At 43.1% G+C, this 14,641-nt stretch overlaps 1 protein-coding gene across 1 annotated transcript in view; it reads right to left on the reverse strand.

The window, feature by feature from the left end:
• Positions 1 to 14,641, reverse strand: part of LOC147111056 (receptor-type tyrosine-protein phosphatase gamma-like) — a gene marked incomplete at its 5' end in the record, with an annotated part of 521,022 nt that overhangs the window by 73,767 nt on the left and 432,614 nt on the right. The window contains 3 exons of the mRNA XM_085999999.1: positions 6,975 to 7,121; positions 9,295 to 9,430; positions 10,954 to 11,126. Of these exons, the coding sequence (XP_085856125.1) occupies positions 6,975 to 7,121; positions 9,295 to 9,430; positions 10,954 to 11,126 (456 nt within the window). The remainder of the gene's footprint in view (positions 1 to 6,974; positions 7,122 to 9,294; positions 9,431 to 10,953; positions 11,127 to 14,641) is intronic.

The raw sequence follows: 14,641 nt of genomic DNA on the forward strand, positions 1-14,641 counted from the left end.
GGCTGCGGCGGGCGAGAGCTCGATCGGGTGGCTTTTCAACGGGGCCGAGCAGCGTTGTCAGGAAGAGGAGAGAGAGAGGGTGGAGCACACAGGGTGCTACGAAGCCGGGCAGCGTACAGACCCGAGAAGAGGGAGGAAAGTGTCCCATAGGGTCTGCTCTGACGACGGGAACAGTAATTAAAATAAAAGAATTTAGAAGCGCAGAAAGCCGCGAGGAGCTGCAGTTTGCCACGGGGACCGCGGAGAGCGGCGTTGGCAGCAGCGCGGGGGGGTAAGTGCGCAAAAACCATAGGGCGTCACCATCAAGGCATAAAAACGCCAGCAACAGCGCTAGCAGCAGCGGAAAAGACAGAAAGCGCGGGAGGCGCCATCTTAATCCAGCGGGGAAGAAGGCAAAGCGTGGGAGGCGCCATTTTGTTCAATTGGGGAAGAAGGCAAACGCGGGAGGTGCCATCTTAGATCTCCAAGATGCCGAAGACTGGCAATATCACTGCCTTCAATAATGCAATAGAAGACTGGACCACGTATGTGCAAAGAGTCGAAGTATATTGCAAGGCAAATGAAGTAGCCGATGAGAAAAAGGCATCGGTACTACTAAACTTAATGGGCGCAAGAACGTACGGCCTATTGCGGGACCTGATCACTCCAGTCAAACCGATGGCGAAGAGTTTTAACAAAATTGTTGATATCCTACAGGAACACCTAAATCCTACACCGCTGCTGATAGCAGAAAGATTTAAATTCCACAAGAGAAATCAGCATAAAGATGAGAGCAATGCTGATTACCTTACGGAACTACGCAAGCTATCAAAGCACTGCCAGTTCGGAGCAGGACTGGCAGATACCCTACGGGACAAATTTGTCTGTGGACTCCTGAGTGAAGGAACCCAGAAGAGGTTACTCTCAGAGAAAGAGCTGACGCTAGATAAGGCTTTCAGCATGGCAGTATCGTATGAAGCAGCAGCAAGGGGAGCTGTGGAAATACAGCAAAAGCCACAGGAATACGGCACCCATGAAATGACACGGGGATTTGAAAAATGTTATCGCTGCGGCAGAACAACCCATGACCAGAAGGACTGCTGGTCCAAGGACAAAACATGCAGGCAATGCGGAAAGATGGGACACATTGCACGAGTTTGCAGGTCCGGGAAGAAGACTAACGACAACAAAAAGACTACTAAGGAAAAGTACAGGAAAGTACAAAAGATGACGGACAGTAGTTCCGAAGACCAGAAGAGCGATAGTGAATCCGGGAACAAGAGACTAAGCTGTCTCAAACTTCACAACGTAATCGCAAAAGAGGATCACCGAACCATTTGGGTCACCCTCACGATAGCAGGGTCCCAAGTCAAAATGGAATTGGATACAGGATCAGCCCTGACCGTCATGAATCGACGAGACTACGAGCGGCTATTCTCACACATACCCTTGAAAGACACATCCATTGTCTTGAAGACATATACGGGGCAGAAAGTATACCCCAGAGGGAAAATAAGGGTGCCTGTCGAATACAACGGCAAGGAAATACAGAAATTGTATCTGTACATACTGCAAGATGGTGGACCACCGTTATTGGGACGTGAATGGATCAGAAAGATAAGTTTAGACTGGCACTCCATTCAGGCACTGACGGTGGCTGGTAAAAAGGATGACGACGTCACACCTGGACGATTGTCAAAAATCTTGGCTAACGCTAAAGAGGTATTTCAACAAGAACTGGGGACTCTTAAAGGCGTAACCGCCTCGATAAAAATAGAAGAGAATGCAATTCCCAAGTTTTTCAAAGCAAGACCGGTACCGTATGCAATTCACCCAGCCGTCGAGGCAGAGCTGGAGAATCTGGAGAATACAGGCGTGTTAACTAAGGTAGACTGGAGCGAGTGGGCGACACCCATCGTTCCTGTCATGAAGAAAACGTTAAACAATAAGTCTGAGGAGCCAAGGAAGGTTCGCATCTGTGGGGACTTCAAGGTGACTGTGAACCCAGTCCTTCACACAGTACAGTATCCTCTTCCGAGGATAGAAGATATTTTCGCCTCACTATCTGGAGGGAAACGTTTTACAAAAATTGACCTAGCGCAAGCATATTTGCAGATGGAGGTTGAAGAATCCTCTAGGAAATATCTCACGATAAACACTCACAAAGGTCTTTACCAGTATAATCGACTGGTATTCGGAGTTGCATCAGCTCCGGCTATATGGCAAACAGCGATGGAACAAGTCCTGCAAGGGATTCCGGGGACTCCGTGTTACTTGGACGACATCCTAGTGACGGGTGAAAATGACAGTGAACACCTTGCCAACCTAGAGCAGGTGCTCATTAGACTAAGAGAACATGGGCTACAAGCCAATCGCCCCAAGTGCGAGCTTTTTAAGAAACAAATATCGTATTGTGGCCACGTGATTGATGAAGAGGGGTTACATAAGTCCCCTGACAAAATTGAAGTGGTAGTTAAGGCTCCAGCGCCTGAAAATGTGTCGCAACTGAGGTCATTCCTCGGATTGGTGAATTACTACCATAAGTTTTTGCCGAATTTGTCCACAATTCTGCACCCACTGAATGCCCTGCTACAAACTGGAGTAGCATGGAAATGGAGCGATGAATGTAAGCGGGCCTTTCAGAAGTGTAAAGGCCTGATCGCTTCAAGAGAAGTATTGGCTCACTACAACCCATCACTACCGATAAGACTGGCGTGTGATGCATCTCCCTACGGCGTTGGAGCAGTACTGTCACATAAATCCCTTGATGGTTCAGAGAGGCCGATAGCTTTTGCGTCACGCTCATTAACTGCAGCCGAGCGTAACTACGCCCAGATTGACAGAGAGGCCCTCAACCTGGTGTGGGGGGTGAAGAAGTTCAATCACTACCTGCACGGACAGAAATTTACTCTACTAACTGATCATCAACCTCTTGTCTCCATTTTCAACCCTAAGAAGGGCGTCCCGATAATGACAGCACAACGGCTACAGAGGTGGTCCCTTTTCCTAGGGGCACACCAATATGACATCGAGTACAAAGGAACTAAACAGCATGGGAATGCTGATGGATTGTCGCGCCTACCGTTGCCGACGGTGGAAGAAGCACCTGCAGTGGATCCTGTGGAGATATTCCACTCGACCATAGTCGAATGTCTACCTGTGACGAATGCAAACATAGAAAAGGAAACACGAAATGACCCGACACTCTCCAGGGTCTATGATTTAACGGTGAAGGGATGGCCAGCACATGGCGAACCACTGTTGCCAGCATTCTCGCCGAGAAGAGAACAGCTGTCAGTGTGCTGAGGAAACTTGATGTGTGGATCCAGAGTAGTAATTCCACCCAAATTGAAGGATAGAGTGCTCAATGAGCTTCATGAGGGTCATCTGGGAGGGGTAAAAATGAAGAACTTAGCCAGAGCGTTTGTGTGGTGGCCGGGAATCGATAGAGAAATCGAAGAGATGACCAATAGCTGTACAGGATGCCAGAAGGTCCAAAACGCCCACCACAAGCCCCTCTACATCCATGGGAGTGGCCCTCATCTCCATGGCAAAGGGTACACATTGATTTTGCTGGTCCATTTATGGACTCGATGTTTTTAATTGCAGTGGATGCACATTCAAAGTGGCCAGAGGTAATAAAAATGTCCTCAACCACCACAGAAAAAACTATCACAGTCTTACGAACCATATTCGCCAGAAATGGGCTGCCTGAACAGATTTGCTCTGACAATGGACCACAGTTTGTGTCTGAAGAGTTCCGGAGGTTCTTAAAGAACAATGGTGTTAAGCATTACACATCCGCCCCATATCATCCAGCCACCAATGGATTGGCTGAGAGGTTCGTTCAAACATTCAAGAAGGCTATCAAGGCAATGTGTAATGAAGACATACCCCTACAACACAAGGTGGATAACTTCTTGTTTGCCTACCGGAATGCAACACATGCGGTTACCAACCAAACTCCAGCCATGATGTTCTTCAATCGAAGACTAAGATGCCGCTTGGATTTAGTTAAGCCAAACATCAGAAGAGATGTGGAGAACAGGCAGTTTCAGAATATGAATGAAAGGTCAACCAGGAGTTTTAAGATAGGTCAACCAGTTTTGGCCCGGGACTACCGCACAGAGAAATGGCAGCCAGGAACGATCTGCACACGGCAAGGACCTCTAATGTATACCGTGGACGTTGGAGAGAGCATTGTAAGGCGCCATGCTGACCAGATTCTAGAGTCACTGGAAAACGTCAAATCTACACCACGATCCTATACACCTGGTGATGAAACCGAAGTACCAATTGCATCTACCTCAGAATCAGTGATATTGGAAGCAGACGAACCAAACAACGACGTTGATCCCGAATCAACTTTGCCAGAAGAACCTGATACCCCAAAGAGGCGTTATCCGGACAGAATCAGGAAGCCTCCTCAAAGACTGAATTTATAATTGATTAACTTCAGCTAATGTATATAGCAACTGTAATGGTAAATATGTTATTTAATTATTAATCGAATGTTATGTACTGTTTAGCTAAAAGGGGAGGAATTGTAGTGTATGTACCTTGAAGAAGGAACTATATTCTGCAGCCCCTGTATACTGCAGAACCAGTAGTGACCACCCCTGTATATAAGCCTGTGTAGTAACTTTGTATAGTAGTTCCAGTTTTGTCTCCATTCAGTAAACACCTGTTATAACCAACTTCTGCAGTCCGTGTCTCAATTACACACGGACGTTACAGAGACCTAATCCAACAAGCATCCTTCCCCATTTCTTTTTCATTGTGCCTTAGAACTGAGAATTTCTCAGGCACAACAAATAGGAAAATCTGCAAAGACAGGCAAGCCACAAACTTCAACAGCCTAAGAGCTGGGGGGGGATGGTTTATCATTTCAAATATTTCTTTCTAGCTATTACATATATGGGAAATGTGATGCCACAATTACTCAGTTTTCTTCATTCCCAGCCTCAAAATTACCCAGGTGAGATTTAGACTGCATAGTATGGTGAATTACAGGAGAGCAGTAAAATATTTGAGAAGAAGTTTGATAAATACCAATCATGACAAATCAAAATACACTAGATCCATTACTCTTCCTTTTTTGACATGAATTTTTCTTTGATTACCTGCGAGTTGAGAAATGGCTAGTGCTGTTAAACATATAACATGAATAATACACATTTTGTATTCGTGTGGGCACAGTACTGCTATAACATTGAACTGCAGGTTGCTTGAGCTTGTTGTAGAATCTGATACAGTAGAACTAAATTATATTAGCTTGGGCATGCAAGAACATTGCAAGGTATTGTATATGCTTCGTAGTTTAATGAAGTGATGGTCATCAAATATTATGGCTGCAACGACTCGACTTACGCAGATTGCTTCTAAAAAGCACAATAACAGGAAGCAATACAGATTCTTCCTTCTGTTGACTCAAGCAACACAAGACTGAATGATGCATAAATAGTGTGGCCTTACTGCTCCCTTGGGTCAAGAAGCAATACTGGTTTTTACTTTTCATTTTCTAAACACATGATGTGAGCACAACTGTTGTTTTTTAAAAAATAAACATCTAAATAATGCATCCCAAGAAATTATTTATAAGTCTGAGCCACTGTCAAGGTGCAAAATCTAATCTGCTCTTAATGCTCACCCTACTCAGAATGCTGAATGAGTTTCAGATTGATCTGAACACATAATGAATTTTATAAAGTAAGGTCAGAACCACAGGCAAGAAATAAAATTTACTAGAAAATTCAACAAAAATGAAATCTTCCCATTATGGATCAGCAAAGTGGTAATCCCATTGCCAATCCATTTTAGAGTCTGCCTTGAGCACACATAGAGGGCACTTTGGTTTTAAATCAGAGGGATTTAAAACCAACAATTATTATATATGTCATAAATTGTGCCATTCATGTAGAAAGGACTTATGAAATATACTGGGCGACCTGCTGGTGGCGCTGTCTAGGGAGAGTATAAATACTCGGGCACGGGCCCAGCTTGCTCAGGGACATTTTGTAAACAGGAACTAGTGAAGGATAACTAGACCTCCATGCTGTGAAACAGTTGATTAAAGCCTTGTTTAATACTCTGACCAAGTGCCTAGTAGTTTTCTTACATCAATATATATTGCTCACTTTAAAACTGAATGAGTAAGAGTAAATGCTGCCACCATCAACAACACAGAGGAATTCCAAATGATCAAATACATCTTTCTTGGTAGAGTTTTTTTTTTAAAGTTCACTACAAGCAGTTACTGTTTAATGAAACTGTAGCACGTGCAATACCAACATGCTGCACCAGAGTGGTAAGACACAGGCTTTTGTCTGCAAACTTCAAAAAAAAAAGTCCTCAATCTCATCTCCCAGTGGGTACTGCAGAGCCTAGCATTGTGCATGGTACTGCGACACCCAGGAAAGAGAAAGGAGAAAATACCTTAAATAAATCTCTAATTATTATTTATAATTTCAGAAATATATATATACACACACACACACACACACACAAATAGCAAGTTTAGAAGTGTTCTAATAAAAGCTTCCCCTCAGTAACTTTACAACAATGTTTTTATGACATTTGGTACCATCAAAAGTTTATTTCTTCATCCTAAACTGTGTGAAATTCTTAATAAAATACCTATTCTGAAAAATAGTATCAACTGACAAGAAGATATATGCCCGGCATTACCTTTACCTCATCTTTAAATCACTCCAGAACTAATAGGCTTTATATTAATTCATTTATACACACGTTGGGGAATTATGTTAGAAAATCTGCTAATTTTTAAATTAGTTTCAATTTCAATAAATATTCATTAAGACTAAAAATAAATATCACTTGCATGGTTCAGTTCAGACCATGATGTATTCAGTTATTCATGGGAAATAGCTGAGAGAGGGGAGAAAAAAGGAACAAAACAACCCACCCTTCAAGAAACACATGCAAACTGCCACAGAACATAGGATGGACCAGAGATTCCAGTTCCAGTAACTGACCTTAAACTGTTTCTCGAGCCTCATCTTCCCAGATATACCTGGAATTAAAATGCTGTTGACGTAACTATGTAGTTGAGTGGCAGGTACTTCTGTCTCTTTCCCATGTATTGCTTCCCGCAAGGCTTCATGGATAAAAATGTACTGTTCCTTAAAGACAAAGAACACAACAAAAAATATGCATGGGATGGTTTTTATTTATGTTATTACAGCCATTACATGCACACTCTTATATTGTAATATACATGAGGGGAACAAATTTAATTATTTAATCTACCTGCAGTGGGTAAAGAATAAAATTATGAGGTACAAATTAGTCTGGATCCATTTTCCTCATTGAAATTGATCCTCGGGCCTCATCAACATATTCGGCACGAGCTGCCGGTGCAGTTCATGTCTCCACAGGCAGGTTGCCTGAGTGAAGACTTCAATTTCAGGCTGCCTGCCTCACTGGCAGCAGCCTTCAAGTAAGTCTCGGGAGGAGGGTTGGTGCTGGCTTTGAGGGTGGGGGGGGGGCGATTGTGACTCCTGTGAAGTCAGGGAGCACTCCTGCTCCTCTGGCTCCACAGGAATGTGTTTTTTTTTTTAAATAAACATTTTTCCCACACCTACCTTTGGTTGGCAGCCACTGCAGATCCCTGAATGGGGCATGCCCCGACGCCAGCCTCGCTCATTGCAGACACATTTCTAAAAGGGGTCCTCAACAGGCGTTAGGCTGCTCATTTACATATTCAAGGGGCCCAATGCCTGTTTTAGGCGTCAACCTGGGAATTTATCGGTGGGACCAAGGCCTGTGCAGGTTATCGCAGGCCATCCCACTGCTAAATTGGTTTGTTTGGCGCCCGTTATTCAGGTGTAAAACATGCGCAATGCATACCAATTTCTACCTCTATTTCGTTTCCAGGAACCAATGGAAAAATATTTACTTCAGTCTCTCAAACTTCTTTTCACTAATGAGCACCCTCAACCACCCCTACAACAGTGAAACAGTCAACTCACCTTGAGCAGTATCATGGGAGATTATTTCTGCACTCCCAATGTCAGACTTGGGTTACAGATGCAAAATAGTCTTAAAATGTTTGTTGCTTATGACCTGGGTATTTCTAACCTCCAGTCTGGAACTGGCGAGCACGTTCCAATCTCCAAAGTTCCCTTCCCAAACAGCAATTAAACACTGAATAGGCTCATCCTAGGGTTTACTTAACACAATTAGAATTGTTGCCTTGAAGGGACAGATCACTACCGTAGAACAATAATACATTTTAATGTATTAAATCATACAGCACTCCTGTCCTTGTAAAACAGCATATCCAGTTGACAACCCTCTGCAATGCCAAAGGAGATCCGCCAGTGTGTGGGGGTGGGGGAAAAAATTGTTGCATCCATTAGACTTTGTTACAGATCCAAAACAATCTTTAAAAACAAAGCCAGGGATTTCATCCTGGGTTCTGTACCGGAGACTGAAATTTACAAGCAATTTATCGACCTATAATTCACCAACATGTAATACGTGTCCTGTTAAAATGCAGTGTAAACTGGTTAAGGCACAAGGTCCATAAATCTGAACCTACATGAGGCAGTTTGTCCACAGAGTCACTCGGACAGCTTCAGGTGGACAACTCAGTTGGAACAAGACAAACTGAGAAATGAAGGACAATGTAAATTTAATGCACCTCTTCAAGTCAAAAAGAGTTGCTAAAAAAATATGCAAACAAAACCTGCATGATGCTTGTATTTGAGTTGAATAGCTTGCCCTCTCCCTCAGATACCTGATAAAGACGACACAACAACTTGCATTTATATAGTGCTTTTCACATAGAAAAATGTTCCAGGTTGATTCACAGAAGCATAACGGGGAAAACATCTATATTTTGGAACTGCTCTGCACCAAGACAGGTTGTCCCACTTTCTTTGACTGTTCCTAGCTTTTAATCCCATATGCACTGTGACAAAAACACAAGAGCCAGCAGCATAGAAAAATGACTTATTTTTATCACAACCATTAACCTATCTGTAACTGATGTGTTCCACCTATTTTGAGTTTTGGAATTAGTTTTTTTTTACCTTTGTGGGATGACACCAGTACGCTTGTCAATATGCATTACAGTATAAGCCAAATATGAACAATTTCTCTCACCACCCACACAAAAAAAAATTCAGAATTCTGCAAAAAATAGCCACATATCAAGCCTCAAGTCTTTGAAACTGGCCCTGAAGGTGCAAACCATTATTTACAAACTGTGCCAAGGGTTATCTTGGTAACTTCGCCCAATTTTAGCCTGGAATCACCACAGACTCTGTGCCACTTATATTTGGTATTTACCTCCGTCTGGACGAGGTAGTTCCTCTGAGTCCTGATGTGTTTGAGAAAACCTAGTACATTAACTGTGCTTTTGTCTTTTATCTGTTTCAGCATGCTGTCAAGCACAATGTATGTTCCAGTTCTGCCAACACCAGCACTAGATAGAGGGTGAAGAGAACAAGGAATTAACATACTATAAATGAGCCCAGCAAGAACCGTTTAAAAATATAATCCATCTGCAAGATCAAATGCCAATTGTGTTGATTAAATTACTATGCATGCCCACTTAAAGGATTTTTGTTAATTCTACGGAAACACTTCACTAAATAACGACTGTTCTTTAAATTCATTAATAAGTGGTTCAATGTATGGTATTTAATTGAAAACGTAAGTGTAATTATTGACAAAAGCTATCTTGGCTTCGGAAGTTATCATGTTAAGTCAGAAATGCTGTGTGGCCAAGCGACTTAACAGTTATTTCTCCCAGGATATGCCACACTTCATTTTTTCCCAATTTTTCTCCTCTTCCACTTACCCTGCGTCATGCAGGGCCTCCATCAATGTTACTCGAGCTGGCCATAAGTAGCAATTGCGAATTCCCCAGTGAAACTGGGCCTCCAATCCCCGCCCCACCACCCCAAATATGTGGAAACTCTTGCCTCCACACTGTGAGGAAAACGAGATCAGCAACTCAGCAAAGTGGGGGCTGAACCAGAGTCCCATCATTCAGTCGTTTACTATGTTCGCCAACCATCTGCGTCACCCATCTTTCATTTTCTTCTGCATCGCCCTTATTGTACACATTGGCCTGGAGTTTCCACTCAGGCTGCAGTTGGGAAAATGCGCCTGTAATGCGCTGGAGACTGCGCCGGTTTTGTCGAGGTGAAGTCACGTCGAAGTTTCCACTCAAACTTATTTGCATAAGTCCGAACGTAAAATCTCTCATGAGTCAGCAATTTTTTGATCGTAATTGGTTATTGACTGGAACAATGAGGCCTCAAGATTACTGAATTACTCTAATTTAAACTGAAAATTTGTTCAAATAATTGCTGCAGCGAAGAAACAGGCCAATCAGCGGTTTCAATTGATTGCTGGTTACAGTTCTTATGTACCAAGGGCGGATCAATTGACTGAATTTGAACTCATTCAAACGGAATTTTAAGTAATTTAAAGTAATTGTAGCATTGGTATAACAAGCAGACCTGATTGAAGTTTCAATTGACTGCTGGTCACTGCAGTGGAATGTCATTAACAATGGATTAATGTGACTACGGGTGTCTGTGCACCCAAATTTCTGAGCACAATGTGATGAACACCCACAATCAGGTGCAATTGGCGGAAACACACCATGCCGATCTGGGGGCGTGGCTAGTTTTGTGGGCGGGGACTGCATTAGGCGAACTGACCTTTGAACCAGTGTAAAAAATCGTGGAAATTCAGGCGCAAGTGGTTACAGGCATAAGTCACTTATGTTTCAAACTCTGCGATCCTTTGCACTAGTTCAGTCGATTGCGCTGATATCTGGGCGTAAAACATGCAGAAACCCCAGCACATTATTGTTGCAAACAGAATGACGGATGACCCTGTAACCTGAAAATGTATTTAGTACAAGGAACTGAACCAAATGCAGTGCAATGCACAATTAGATTTCCTTTGAGGAAAGATAACATTTCCATGTACCTGCAATGTACCACCACTGGCCCCATCTCTGGTGTCTGAGCCGCAGATGATTTTCTTACAAAGGTGAGTACAGGAAGTGCATACTCTGGTACTCCCATATCAGGCCACTGTGTATAGTGATATTGGATAACCATTCGTTCATTCTGTCGACCCTTGGGGTTTCCTTTTTGTCCCTGTAACCACAGTTTGTCAGCATTAGTGAATATCTAACAATTTATTTGGAGGATGATTGGCAAATCTCAAACTGTGCCAATGAGAACCACAGTCGTACATCACTGCTAGACTCTATACCCATGCGTAACATTCACTTCTGCAATATAGGTTACAATATGCAATTATCTTACAGAACCAAAAAAAGAGCAGAGAAAATTTGGAATGACTTCAAAAAAGTATAATAAATCCAATAAAATCAGAATGAAAACAACTAACACTTACTTCTACTTAAAATGACTCGGACTCTAATATCAGATGAAGTGGATCACTTAGCAAATTCACTTATTAGTCAGGTGACAATTCAGAATTGAACAATGATGAAATCAATGCCATCTTTATTTCAAATTGCGTGCTCTCACATCTGAATGCCTGTTAGCAGACAAAATCGTGATTTTTGTAACCTCTCTTCCCCAGGTCTCCCCACGTCACACAGCATTCTCTGCTTGGAGGGAAGAGGTGAGCAGAGGAGACAGGCAACTAATCCGTGATCAGTCCTCTAATAGTGCTCTACATCTGCTCACAAAGTGCGAGTGTAGTGGATCCCCAATTGATTCATTTGATTTCTACATGTCTGCAGGGCCAAGGCTGGGAAATTCAGCAAGTGGGGAATTGGGGACCCATTACCAGAAAACCATCTTCTTCAAGTTCTCAAAGTAGTGAGTCAGTGATTCAGCCCTTGGGCATATCTCCCTCCATCAAAGCAAGTTTTAACAGAAAATTATACACTTCAGGAGGCAAACCAAAACATGAAAGATCAACATTTCCACTTCCTGTTCTCATTATCTATGGTACCAAGGTGGGCAGCCACTGTGTGGATGTTTGAATGCACACATTCAAATCTCTAGTTAGTGCTGGATGAGACAGTTAAATAGCCTCATTACAGGAAATGGAGGATGGTTCTTCCAATGACCTCTTGTGCATCGTGTCCTAAAAATATATTTCCCATAACTTTATTTTCAAGTGCAAAAATGTCTTTCGTTTAATTTATGGTAAAGATAAGAACTACTTTCCAGGCAGACATTAAACTGTTCAGGTGAAAGTAAAAGATCCTATGACCCTATTCGAAGAGGAGCAGGGGAGTTCTCCTGATGTCCTTGCCAACATTTATCCCTTTACCAACACCACTAAAAAGATTAATTAGTCTGTTACCTCATTACTGTTTGTGGGACCTTGTAGTACACAAATTGGTTGCCGTATTTGTTGAGTCTGTGTGTTCCAGGTATACTTATTTTAAATAACTGGACACAGACAACAGGAAAAACTAAACAGGTCTTTACTACTTGAAGGTCAGGGCTGAACTGCTTTACAAATTACTACACAGAGCTTATATACTGGTGTGGTCACCACCGGTACTACAATATACAGTAGCAAGAGAAAGTAGTCCATCTTCTTAAGGTAGTTCTCTTAAGGTGGTACAGGTTACATACACCACAATTCCTCCCTTTTTAGCTTAACAGTGTACACCCCAATTTAAACATAACATGGATAACATATATACAACTTTCATGCAACTGTTCAAAGATTCAGTCTCTGAGGAGGCCTCCTGATCCGAGTTGGATAACGCCTTTCAGGGGTCTCTGATTCTGGTTGCTGGGGTGACTCCTCTAATTGATCTCTTATGGATTGAACATCCTCATGTACGTTCGCGTTTGAGGTAGATGCTACAGGTTCAATAATTTCTTCCACTGGTGTCTCTGCCGTAGCCATGGGTTTGACCCTTGTTCTCGATTCTACAAGTTGGTCAGTATTACGTTTTCACCAATCTCTACCGTGTACATCAGGGGTCCTTGTCTGGCACGAATTGTTCCAGATTGCCATTTCTCATTCTTATAGTCCCGGGCTAACACTGGTTGTCCTATTTCGAAACTCCGAGTGGTCTTGTTATTTACATGCTGGAACTGTTTGTTTTCGACTTCCCTACGCACATTTGGTTTTAACAAGTCCAACCTGGACCGCAACCTCCTGTTATAAAACATCATGGCAGGACTTTGATTTGTCACTGCATGTGTGGCGTTTCGATATGCCATTAGGAAATTGTCCACCTTGTGTTGTAGTGGAATATGGTCTTCGCTCATGGCCTTTATCGCCTTTTTGAACGTTTGTACAAATCTCTCGGCCAGCCCATTTGTAGCCGGATGATATGGGGCAGATGTATAGTGTTTCACCCCATTCTTCTTCATGAATTTCTGGAATTCTTCTGACACGAACTGCGGTCCGTTGTCTGAACATATCTGTTCTGGCAATCCATTTCTTGCAAATATGGTTCTTAGAACTGCGATCGTCTTTTCCGAGGTAGTGGTCGCCATCTTAATCACTTCTGGCCATTTAGAATGTGCGTCTACCGCTATCAAAAACATGGAATCCGTGAATGGACCTGCAAAGTCGATATGTACACGCTGCCATGGGGTTGAAGGCCATTCCCATGGATGCAGCGGTGCAATTGGAGGTGCATTTTGAACTTTTTGGCACCCTGAGCAGCTTTTAGTCAGATCCTCTATTTGTTTGTCGATACCTGGCCACCACACATAAGCCCTAGCAAGGCTTTTCATCTTGACTCCCCCCAGATGACCTTCATGCAGTTCCTTTAGAACTCTCTCCCTTAATTTAGGAGGAATAATCACCCTTGTTCCATACATCAATGTTCCTTGACAAACGGACAGCTGTTCTCGTCTGGCTGAGAATGCCGGTAACAGTGGTTCGCCATGTGCTGGCCATCCCTTCACTGTCAATTCGTAGACCCGAGACAGTGTCGGGTCGTTCCTGGTCTCTCTCTCAATACTCGCATTGGTGACTGGCAAACATTCGATGATGGTCGAGTGAAATAACTCAACAGGGTCAACTGTCGGTGCCTCTTCCGCTGTAGGTAGTGGCAGGCACGACAGCCCATCAGCATTACCATGTTGCTTTGTACCTTTGAATTCGATCTCATATTGATGTGCCCCTAGGAAAAGGGACCATCTCTGGAGCCTCTGCGCTGTCATCACCGAAACACCCTTCTTAGGGTTAAAAATGGAAACCAACGGCTGGTGGTCTGTCAGCAGCGTAAACTTTTGGCCTTGCAGGTAATGATTAAATTTTTTTACTCCCCACACGAGGCTGAGAGCCTCCCTATCTATCTGAGCATAGTTGCGCTCAGCGGAGGTCAATGATCTGGATGCGAACGCGACTGGTCTTTCCAAGCCATTTGGCAACTTATGTGATAGCACTGCCCCAATACCATATGGAGAAGCATCACAAGCTAAACGAATAGGCAGCGTTGGGTTAAAGTGAGCCAACACTTCCTTAGAGGTGATCAATGCCTTGCTTTTGTGAAAAGCCCGCTTACAGTCCTCGCTCCACTTCCATGGCACTCCCTTTTGTAAAAGAGCGTTCAGCGGGTGTAGCACCGTGGATAAATTTGGCAGAAACTTATGGTAATAGTTAATCAACCCTAGGAACGACCTCAACTGGGATACATTTTCCGGAGCGGGAGCCT

This window comes from Somniosus microcephalus, chromosome 11 (assembly GCF_052327205.1).
Source record: "Somniosus microcephalus isolate GS21.2 chromosome 11, FLI_Smic_1.0, whole genome shotgun sequence".
NCBI lineage: Eukaryota > Metazoa > Chordata > Chondrichthyes > Squaliformes > Somniosidae > Somniosus > Somniosus microcephalus.